Genomic DNA, 12048 nt, shown 5'->3' on the forward strand with positions numbered 1-12048 from the left:
TGTAATAGTTTCAATGCTTTCAATGATGTTTGAACCATCCCTTTAATTTAATATCACTGCCCCTTTAAGACCCTGTCCCAGCTAGACTATGCACGAGCTAGTTTTGAACACAAACGGAAAATCAATAGGATAGACACAGAAATCCAGACAGCTTGAATTAAGCTCCAAATAAATATCTAATAAATCTCTAATATTGTTCATCAAGAATCAACTCCGTAACATCTTAGCGGTGGTTTTGATTAAGGTGTTTTGAAGACGGTTTTGGCCAGGTTTTTTTTTTTTTTTTTGCTTGAGAGATATTTCAAGTGCACACTAGATGGCGAGCCTACCCAAGGAAATATATATATATATTCATTCATTATTCTATTTCTATAAACCTTCTATTTATTGACCTACATCTCGTACTGTAAATATTTATTGATCTATTTATTGACCTACATCTTGTACTGTAGCCTAATTATTGGTTACAACCCGTTCTCATCTCAGGGCGTCATATAAGGCCGTTTTGTCACGTCCTTCGGCGTTTTCTATCCACGCATATAGCACCCTTTCGCGTGCAGGTGCATGCTCATGGCTTTCAACCAACTTCATCGTAAAACCACCTGCGATGTTATTAGACGCTCTGGGCTTCACTCGTCATTAATTCACCACAATGTTGAACGACTGCACAGACGTAGGTTTTGAGCAACAACGAGTTATGTTTCCTCCATGATGATTGGCTAAGACAGGAGGTCATTAATCGTTTTTGATATAGGAGTTTATTGGCCGTTTTAACACATTTATTGTGCGAGAGAGAGACGCATGGCTTTCTCCAATGCAACCCACGGGCGTTTCACAGGACGCATTCGGATTTGGCCAAATTGCAATACAAGGGCGACATATCCGACGCTTTCAGCAACAGTGCAGACAATTTGGTTTTGTTTTAAATTATCCAGTAGCCTAACCTTAATTTAAACATGGACGTGTGCTTGGTAGGTCTAACAAAAAAACCCACAATAACAGGTGACATGCCCGTGCATAGAGGAGTATATTGGCCGTTTTCAACACCTTTACCGTGCGAGAGAGAGATGGCTTTCTCCAATGCAACCCACGTATCACAGGACGCTTTCGGATTTGGCCTTCAATCCAAGGGCGACATAGGCTATCTGACGCTTTCAATAAAAGCGCGGATAATTTGCTTTTGTTTCAAATGATCCAGTAACCTTAATTTAAACATGAATGTGTGCTTGTTAGGCTTAGTCAAAAAACACAATAATATGTGACATGCCCATGCCATCTATTGCCTGCATAGAGGATTTGATTGGTCATTTTCAACACCTTTATCGTGCGAGAGAGACGCTCATGGCTTTCTTCAATGAAACCCACGGGCGTTTCACAGGACGCATTTGGATTTGGCCAAATTGCAATACAAGGGCGACATATCCGACGCTTTCAGCAACAGTGCAGACAATTTTGTTTTGTTTTAAATTATCCAGTAGCCTAACCTTTATTATTGAAAGTACATCTTCGGTACACAAGTTCTCTCTTTTGCTCTAGTCTATCGGTCCGCCTGCCAGAAATATTTGTTCCGCCTGCTCCGCGTGTTAGTTTAGTGAAAATATATTAAGCTATGGTGGCGAAGCCATTAAGTTTAGAACAAGTTCGCCACTGCACCCTATCCAAAAGACCTTGTTTGCGACTTGAACCAAGACAGAAGGTGCTTTGGAGGAACATGTCAGTGATATGTGTGAGTGTTTCAATAAAAGATGTTAAAATTCCTTGCATTGGTTAACAGTATTACGTACAGCTGCAGGCCAGTTTCATATTATTTTAGGGTCTTCGTGTAGCCAGTACAATTACATTTCTCTGTCCATAATATTGCATTTCTGTACCTTGCGCTCTCCATAGGAAATCAATGGGCTATGTGCTGCACAGTGGCCTTTGCTGCGAATGCGTACCCAATGCGTCATGTGAAACGCCTGTGTAGGTTGCATTGTCCCTCTCGCACGATACAGATGTTGAAAATGGCAACTCCTCTAAGCTGGCATTAGATGGGCATGTCACATATTATTGACTTTTTTGGTTAGGCCTACCAAGCGCACATTTATATTTGAATTAAGATTATGGATCATTTAAAATAAAAGCAAATTGCCCGCACTGTTACTGAAAGCATCCGATATGTCGCTCTTAGAAAGGCCAAATCCGAATGCGTCCTGTGAAACGCATATGTGGGTTTTATTGGAGAAAGCAATGAGCGTCTCTCTCGCACGATAAAGGTGTTGAAAACAGCCAATCAAATCCTCTATGCAGGCAATAGATGGCATGGGCATGTCACATATTATTATGTTTTTTGGCTAAGCCTAACAAGCACACTTTCATGTTTAAATTAAGGTTACTGGATAATTTGAAACAAGAGTGTCAAGAGTAACAAGAGTAATTTGAAAAGTTGTCCACGCTTTTACTGAAAGCGTCAGATATGTCGCCCTTGGATTGAAAGCCAAATCCGAAAGCGTCCTGTGAAACGTGGGTTGCATTGGAGAAAGCCATCTCTCTCTCGCACGGTAAAGGTGTTGGAAACGGCCAATATACTCCTCTATGCACGGGCATGTCACCTGTTATTGTGGGGTTTTTTGTTAGACCTACCAAGCACACGTCCATGTTCAAATTAAGGTTAGGCTACTGGATAATTTAAAACAAAACCAAATTGTCCGCACTGTTGCTGAAAGCGTTGGAAATGTCGCCCTTGTATTGTAATTTGGCCAAATCTAAATGCGTCCTGTGAAACGCCCGTGGGTTGCATTGAAGAAAGCCATGCGTCTCTCTCTCGCACAATAAAGGTGTTAAAACGGCCAATAAACTCCTATATCAAAAACGATTAATGACCTCCTGTTTTAGCCAATCATCATGGAGGAAACATAACTCGTTGTTGCTCAAAACCTACGTCTGTGCAGTCGTTCAACATTGTGGTGAATTAATGACGAGTGAAGCCCACAGCGTCTAATAACATCGCAGGTGGTTTTACGATGAAGTTGGTTGAAAGCCATGAGCGTGCACCTGCACGCGAAAGGGTGCTATATGCGTGGATAGAAAACGCCGAAGGACGTGACAAAACGGCCTTATATGACGCCCTGAGATGAGAACGGGTTGAATTATTTATTGATCCATTTATTGACCTACATCTTGTACTGTAAATATTTATTGATATATTCATTGATAAGCTTATATTAATTGAACCATTTATATTGATATTATTGAATTCTATCTACCCTACTAACTGACCTATTTAATTTTGTTCTTGTTTAGTAAATTGCAGACTTATTTATATAAACGTTCATGTCTCATGTCTCTTCTCTATAATATACACCACTCAACGAACCTAGAACTGGTCCAGTAGCATAATTATTACGGTCACAGTGACACAAGTGCTACACAAAATTGGCGAGCCAGGCCAGGAGTGGTATTAATCCAAATAAACTAGAGTTAAAAACTAGAGTCTAACCTTAACGAGACATGGAAGTAGTTCAGACAAACAATGTAAAAATCCCTAACTCAGTTATAGTTAGTGGTATAACTAACACAGAAACAGATGAAGAACTTTATGACTTTCTTAAACAGTATGGCCCCATCGAAAGACTAATCCCAATAGACTCTTCACACACAGCACACTCAGACAAGCAAGCCATCATAGAAAATACATATGGCACAGCTGTACAGGCACTTGCATCTTTATTGCCCTACACACTTGACACAAGTTCCCCAGCTAACTACAGTTACTGTATTAGAGCCCTAGCTAGTGTCTACACACCTGTAGCTAGCAAAACAGCTACACAGACTTACCTCTCTGAGCTGAAGGAGATAGCTAAGCAGACTGGCAAGGACCTTGCAACTCTCCTTAAAGAAGAACTCTCCATCATCAGCGAGGCTGTTGACCTTGATAATTCCGAAACCCAAAGTGACAACATGGAATTGAGCTCACTTGAGCAACATGTTCCGCAAATAGCTGCACAGGTTTCTCCTCACAGCACAGTTAGCCGACCCAGCACAGTTCCAGAGCGGCATGTTCAGCCAGAGCGTAACTGGGCAATGCCACCAGCCCCATCCAAAGAGACACAACCAGCTTTGAAACTTTGTGATGTGAATCCACCAGAAATTCAGAAAGTAATCGTTGAACACATAGTGCGAAATGAAGACTCTGCTATGCATGTAAACACAGCCCTAAGACTCAGACCATTCTCTGGGCGTCTCCCTAGACCCAACAATGAGGCGGATTATGAGACCTGGCGCTCTAATGTGGGACTTCTTCTCAGAGACACTAGGCAATCAGACTTGCACAAGTCACGAAAGCTCCTCGAAAGCCTCTTGTCCCCTGCCATTGACATTGTGAAGCACCTGACACCTGAAACACCTCCAAGTGTATGTCTGGAGATCCTGGACTCTGCATTTAGCACCGTTGAAGATGGAGATGACCTGTTTGCAAAGTACCTTAATACGATGCAAGACAGTAGTGAGAAACCCTCAGCTTACCTTCAACGGCTGCAAGTGATGTTGAATGCCACCCTCAGGAGGGGGGGTGTTTCTGCAAGTGAGTTTGACAGGCAGCTTCTGAGACAGTTTGTCAGAGGTTGTTGGGACAACACCTTGATATCTGAGCTGCAACTGGAGCAGAAGAAGCAAAATCCACCTACCTTTGCAGAACTGCTCCTGTTACTCCGCACAGCAGAAGACAGGCGAGCTTCCAAAGCAACTCGCATGAAGCACCACCTCAGTGCCTCAAAACCCAAGGTGTCATCCCATTACCAAGGCATTTGTGTGCAGTATGATGAAGAATGCAGTACATCACAGTCACCTTCTCCTTCATCAGAGATCCAAGATCTGAAAAAGCAAATAGCTGATTTACAAACCCAGCTCGCACGTGTCACACAGAAAGGTCACAGAAAGAACCAAGCTAAGCCAGCCACCAAACCAAAGGCGCCCACACCGGTTGTTCTGAGAGTTCAGACTCCCACACCTCAAAGCCAAGCTGAAAAAAGCACCACCAGCAAGAGACCAAAGCCCTGGTATTGCTTCAGATGTGGAGAGGACGGACATATCAAACCACAGTGTGACCGTGAACCAAACCCCTCTCTGGTAGCCACAAAGGGAAGACTGCTGAAAGAAAAGCAGCAAGCATGGGATGCTGTGAACAGCACTTCAGAGCCTGAGCATTTTTAGACCCAGTTCCTGCAGAGGGACAAACAGGGACTGGGAGACACAAAAAGTGTCCCAAACAGAAACGGCGCGTCTCCCACATGTGTTCAACCTCTCACACCAAGAGACAGTCAGCAACCCTGCCCAAAGGACTGGTTGGGGCACGGTGCACTGCACAAGTGACCATAGGTGGCAGAGAATGCAGCTGCTTGCTAGACACAGGCTCTAAAGTCACAACGATCCCATCCACTCATTAAGTGACCTACTTGAAGTGGAGGGAGCAAATGGTCAGGAAGTGCCTTACCTTGGCTACATCGAAGTTACCAGCTTCCCTAAGAACACCATGGAGTTGCTACACTAGCGCTGATTGTACCTGATATGCGCTCAACTGTGTCATCAGTGCTAGTAGGAACAAATGCTTTGGATGTCCTCTATGAGCAGTATGCAGATGTCACTCCTCAGAGCTATCAGTCACTGCCATATGGCTACAGAGCAGTCTTAAAAACTCTAGGAGCCAGACAAAGACACACTTTTGATTCAAGCATGGGGAAAGTGAGGCTACACAGCAGAGACCCATTGCTGCCGGTCAGACAAGAGTCTTTGAAGGATCGGTGAGCTGCAGAACAACTAATGGTAGTCAGTGGGTGATGGTAGAGTCGCCAACAGCATTTTCGTTACCAGGTGGCATACTGGTAACTGACGGGCTAGCAAACCTGCCATCTAAGCAGCCCCATCGCCTACCAGTCATTCTGAAGATTGAGTCAGACCATGACATAACTCTACCCCCTAAAGCTGTGATAGCAGAGATCCATGCCATCAATAGTGCCCAGTCTCTTCAAATTCTTGGCTCCAAACCCTCAACAGACCTGATCCCCAAGACAAAGCTTGAATTTGACTTCAGTAACTCTCCAATATGTAGCGAGTGGCAAGACAGAATAGTTGAAAAGTTGAGCTCCATGCCTGTTCGCGCAGCACGACCTTGACTTTGGCCGCACTGACAAGATCAAACATCACATAAAGCTCAGTGACGAGACACCTTTTAAGCACAGAGCGAGGCCTATACACCCACAGGACATTGAGGCTGTACGAAACCACATCCAGCAACTCCTTCATGCAGAAGTCATCCGTGAATCTGAGTCACCCTTCTCCTCGCCGATTGTGGTCGTCAAGAAGAAGAATGGGGACGTCAGACTCTGCGTGGAATATAGGAAGCTGAACCTGCAGACAATCAAAGATTCATATGCCTTACCCAATCTTCCTTTTCAGCATTGACTGGATCAAAGTGGTTCTCGGTGCTCGATCTCAAATCTGGGTTTTACCAGATCGAAATGGAGGAAAAGGACAAGCAGAAAACTGCATTTGTCTGTCCACTTGGATTCTACGAGTTCAACAGGATGCCTCAGAGGATAACAAATGCCCCTAGCACGTTTCAGAGGCTCATGGAACGCTGCATAGGAGAGCTGAACATGAAGCAGGCCCTCGTCTTCCTGGATGACTTGATTGTCTTCTCCTCAACACTACAAGAGCATGAGGAAAGACTGATGCGAGTGCTCAACCAGTTGAAAGAGTTGAGTTGCCTGAAGTTGAGTTGCCTGAAGTTATCACCCGAGAAATGCAAGTTCTTCCAGACCTCCGTGAAGTACCTAGGACACATTGTGTCTGAGAAGGGAATTGAAACAGACCCAGAGAAAATAACAACTTTAAAAACCTGGCCAAGACCAACTAAACTGAAAGAACTGAGAGCATTCTTGGGATTCTGCGGTTACTACCGTAGGTTCATTAAGGACTATTCAAAGATTGTGAAGCCTCTCAATGGCCTCACTGCCGGATATCCACCTATGAGAAAAAGCTTTAAGACCACAGTGAACACTGAGAAGTACCACAATCTAAAAGACCTCTTCGGTGACAGATGGACCCCTGCTTGCCAAACAGCTTTTGACACTCTCATCGAGAAGTTGACCACTGCCTGAAGATGCCTGCACTTCAGGTCTTGGTGCGGCACTCTACCAGGAGCAACAAGGGCAGAAGAGAGCCTTCGCCTATGCAAGCCGTGGTCTGTTAAGATGTGAAAGCAGGTACCCTGCCCACAAGTTGGAATTTCTTGCCCTTAAGTGGGCAATTACAGAAAAATTCCAAGACTACCTCTATGCCCATTTCTTGCTGTCACTGATAGCAACCCGTTGACATACATACTTACATCTGCCAAGCTTGATGCCACAAGTTACAGGTGGTTAGCTGATCTGTCAACCTACGATTTCCAGCTTCAGTACAGGGCTGGGAAGCAGAATCAGGACGCAGATGGGCTGTCCAGACGTCCACACGGTAGGCTATCTGATGACACTTCATCCCGAAAAGAGATTGAGAGGATACAGCAGTTCACAAAAAGACACCTGTCAACAGAAATGGATGAAAGCACCATTAAAGCCATCACCTGGCACTACCTTGGTTATGTTGCTTGCTCACCATCCAAATGCTGTTCCAGAGAGCTTTGAAGAGGAATGCCAGCTTCACGGTGTGAACATCATCCCGATGATGACACCCACTGAAATGTGGGAGAAGCAGAGGGCGGATTCTTGGATCAGTGCAGTGCTTAGACAGCTGGAGCTGGGAGAAAAACCTCCACCATCTCTCAGAAAAGAACTCCCTGAGCTCTCCCTCCTCTTCAGAGAGTGGAACAGGCTGGACATTTTAGATGGCGTCTTGTTCCGTAAGCGACAAGAGGGTGCACAGACTCACTACCAGCTTGTGCTGCCTGAAGATCTGAGACCCATAGTCCTGAAGAGTCTTCATGATGACATGGGCCACATGGGCATAGACCGGACCCTTGACCTTGTCCGCAAACGCTTCTATTGGCCAAAAATGTCAGCTGAGGTAGAGGCCAAGATCAAGACCTGCGACCGCTGCACGACACGTAAAGTCTCACCAGAGAAAGCTGCACCTCTTGTGAACATCACAGCCACACGACCTCTCGAGCTGGTGTGCATGGACTTTCTCACCCTGGAGCCGGACTCTAGTGGTACCAAAGACATCCTGGTCATCACGGACCACTTTACGAAATATGCAGTGGTCATTCCCACCTCAAACCAGAAGGCTCGGGCTGTTGCCAAATGCCTATGGGACCACTTCATCGTCCACTATGGCATCCCAGAAAGACTCCATAGTGATCAAGGTCCAGACTTTGAGTCCCGTACTATCAAGGAGCTGTGTGACCTAGCAGGCATCCGGAAGATACGAACTACTCCGTATCATCCAAGAGGTAACCCTGTTGAACGCTTCAACCGGACCCTTTTGAGCATGCACCCTAGAGAACCAGAAGAAGAGTCACTGGCAAGAGTATGTCAAGCCTTTAGTACATGCCTACAAATGTACTAGAAGTGAAGTCACTGGTTTCACCCCTTATGAACTGATGTTTGGGAGACAACCGAGGTTACCAGTAGACCTTGCATTTGGCTTACCTGTCAACTACAAGCCAGGTTCTCACTCACAGTATGTCCGCGACTTGATATCCCGACTGGAAGCAACTACAAGGTAGCAACAGAAAACGCAAAAAAACCAGCAGATCCCAACAAAGCAAGGTTTGACAAACACGTTGTTAAGTCCACGCTGACGGAAGGAGACAGAGTCCTGGTGAGGAATGTTCGCCTCAGAGGCAAACATAAGTTGGCAGACAAATGGGAATCTGGTGTATATGTTGTTGTCAATCAATCTGGAGATGTCCCAGTCTATGTTGTTAGGCCTGAGAACAGAGACGGTCCACTACGAACCCTCCATCGAGATCTGCTACTGCCTTGTGGTTTCCTTCCTGACTTACCTGATAGGAATCCAGAGAATGACTTACCTTTTGAGAACCCAGAGAGCAACATACCTGATGAAAATCCAGAGAACAACCTACCTGACGAGAATCCAGAGAGTGCCTTACTTGAGATGAATCCAGGAGAGAATAACCCTATGCAAATCCAGAGGAAGATGCCAGAGAGAATGGAAGCCACCTAAGAAAGTCCAGTAGACACAGACAACCCATACAGAGACTGACTTACCCCCACTTAGGAAACCCCATAGTCACAGTAGTGCAGTCACTGTTCCAGAGTTTGAGTGCAGTCATCTCAGACTCTTTAAATGAGCCAAACTCCTGGAAGTGACATAGAGTGATGACTGTGTAGCTGCTAATAGGATGCACAGGGACGTGCATCAGGAAAGGAGGGGAGGCTGTAACCCACAGTTCAAATAGAACCGTAAATAACCTTAGTGATATAAATAATATAAATATTTATATGAATAAATAGCAATACATGCTCAAATAGAACCATAAATAAACTTAGTGATATAAATATAATATAAATATGTATATGAATAAAGAGCAATTACATTAATACACAGGATTAGATGTTAAAATCCCTTGTGCCAAAATCCAAGGTAAAAACATATTCAGAAGCCCCTGCTCAAGTTTAACTTTAAAAAAGCACACTACCCACAAATCCGCCAACAAATGGTCACAAACACAATACAAATGGCCCATCCAACAGCAGTATAGTATGCGGCATGTCATTGGGGTTATCAAGTGGGCACCCTCATTCACCGATGTTTCGTTAAGTTAGGCCCACAACACCTCATGAAGGCTTAACAGTGAAACCAGCGTCCTGGAGACACTCCCCTCCATGCTGCCACCATATTACCACATTGAAATATCCAATACCCAAAATACTTTTAGCCCAGGCATGGTCAAGGTTGGCTAGGTTGGTCCGTCCCGTTGATGTGGACTGAACCATAGGCATAAAAACCTTGGCCAACCAACCATCAACCTAGGCACAGCCTACACACAAATTAGCCAGTTAGCTTAGCCAGTTAGCTTAGGCCCCATCGCAAAGTCAAAACAAATTAGCCAGTCAGCTTACGCCCCATGCTGCCATCATATTACCACTACAAACATCCAAATACCCTTAACCAACCTAGGCATGGTCTAAGTTGGCTAGGTGGGTCCGTCCCGTTGATGCGGACTGAACCATAAACCATAAAAAACTTTAGCCAAGTACCATCAACCTAGGCACAGTCCATCACAAACACAAAACAAATGAGCCAGTTAGCTTACCTTAGCTTGCGCCCCAGGAAGGGTAACTTCTCCTTACCCACAACCATTCACTTGCCCGTTCTGCTGCTAAAGACATGTTACTAACCACCTGCCTTAGACTTCGACCACAAATGCCCAATTCAGACAGCAAGCCACGTGCACCGATTTCAATAGGCCTTAATTGTGCACTCCAACCTCGCTTGGCTGCCTCCTCTGCTATTTCAGTGTATTTAGCTCTTCAGCTCATTGGCCACTTCCACTCTGTCTTCCCAAGGAACAGTGAGTTCAATGAAGTAAACTATCTTCTCTGAATCCGACCATAGAATTACGTCGGGTCGTAGTTTAGTACTCACTATATGTGGAGGTACCGCCATCTGCTGGCCAAGATCAACCTTCATTTCCCAGCCCGCCCCATTTTTCAACTGGCGGTTTTTACCTGGCCTTCAAGGGAACAAGGTTTATCCCCTGGCGTTACAAAGTTAATTTGCCTTACCCCCCTTTACTAGCTGCTAATGAATTGACTTCTCTCCTTTTATCCTCTATTGCCTGCTGCCACACATTTCAATACCTGGTTATGACGCCCTTGTAATATAGTATATGTAAGTCACTTTGGTCCCTGGGTGAGACTTTTGCACCCTGCACCCTGATAGGATATGGTGGAGACTGCCCACACACTAGCAAAGTATGCATTTATCATCCTCACTAAACCATTGACTTAAATTCTTGGAAGATGGGAGCACATCATATGTAGCACCTAACATAAATCTGATCTTACCAGCTTCCATGCCCCATAGATCTTTCCATTTAATCCATCTTTTTTCCACCCCTTCCCAGTTCACCCACTGCCCTTGTTTTGCCTGCGACACTGCCTTAGTACATCTTACAGCCTCCTCCTGTCTATGCATTTTCTCCACTACCATTTTCCTCTTTTCTCCTGCAGAAGCCTTACTCCACAAGGGTTTACTCATGCCCACCCCTAGACCCCCCCGCCCATGCTGCACATGGCCCATTATATCCCTATGCTTCAATGCTGATTGAGTTTGCTTAACTGCCTGCTCTGGGTTCCACTTCCTCCCTGCATTAACTGTGGGTGCAACTTTCCTCACCACTGGGTCCTTGGACTGAGTAAGAGTCATTTCCAATCTAGCCTTAGCACACTTAAATTCCTCTGTCAGACTAGATATTGGCAACTCTACAATGCCCTTCCCATACAAGGCTACACTGCTTAAGCAGCGTGGGACTCTGAGCCATTTTCTGACAAAGGAGTTGATCATTTTTTCCAACCTCTCTACCTTTGACAGAGGAACTTTATAAACTGTCAATGGCCACATTAGCTGAGGCAATAAACCAAACTGCAAACACCACAGCTTGAGCTTACCTGGCAGCCCTGACTTGTCAATTGTTGCAATACCTTGCCTAGTGACCTGTCTCAAGTCTTCAACCTGTGATTTATCACTAAGGCTTGCATCATACCACCTTCCCAGACTCTTCACTGGTTTCTCCAGAACTGTGGGAATCACCTCTTTATTTATAGCAAACTTCTTATCTATTACCTTCCCTTTAACAATTGAGAGAGTCCTAGACTTACTTGGCTTCACCTTCATTCTGGCCCATTGCAGATTGCTATTTAACTTATCCAGCAACCTGTTGGTGCATGGAACGGTTGACGTCAAGGTTGTCATGTCATCCATGAAAGCCCTAATCGGGGGGAGGCGTGGCCCTCCCTGCAACTTCTCCCCACCCACTACCCATTTTGAGGCCCTAATGATGACCTCCATTGCCATTGTAAAAGCAAGTGGGGAGATGGTACATCCCGC

General features: G+C 45.1%; 1 protein-coding gene across 1 annotated transcript; it reads left to right on the plus strand.

The window, feature by feature from the left end:
• The first annotated feature begins 2157 nt into the window (after window positions 1–2157).
• Window positions 2158–5190, plus strand: LOC125284345 (paraneoplastic antigen Ma3 homolog). The gene is made up of 2 exons (XM_048228259.1): window positions 2158–2207; window positions 4230–5190. The coding sequence occupies exons 1-2, from the start codon at window positions 2158–2160 to the stop codon at window positions 5188–5190; spliced, it is 1011 nt and encodes a 336-aa protein (XP_048084216.1).
• The last annotated feature ends 6858 nt before the right edge of the window (window positions 5191–12048 follow it).

The sequence above is a fragment of the Alosa alosa genome, chromosome 19, assembly GCF_017589495.1.
Source record: "Alosa alosa isolate M-15738 ecotype Scorff River chromosome 19, AALO_Geno_1.1, whole genome shotgun sequence".
Taxonomy (NCBI): domain Eukaryota; kingdom Metazoa; phylum Chordata; class Actinopteri; order Clupeiformes; family Clupeidae; genus Alosa; species Alosa alosa.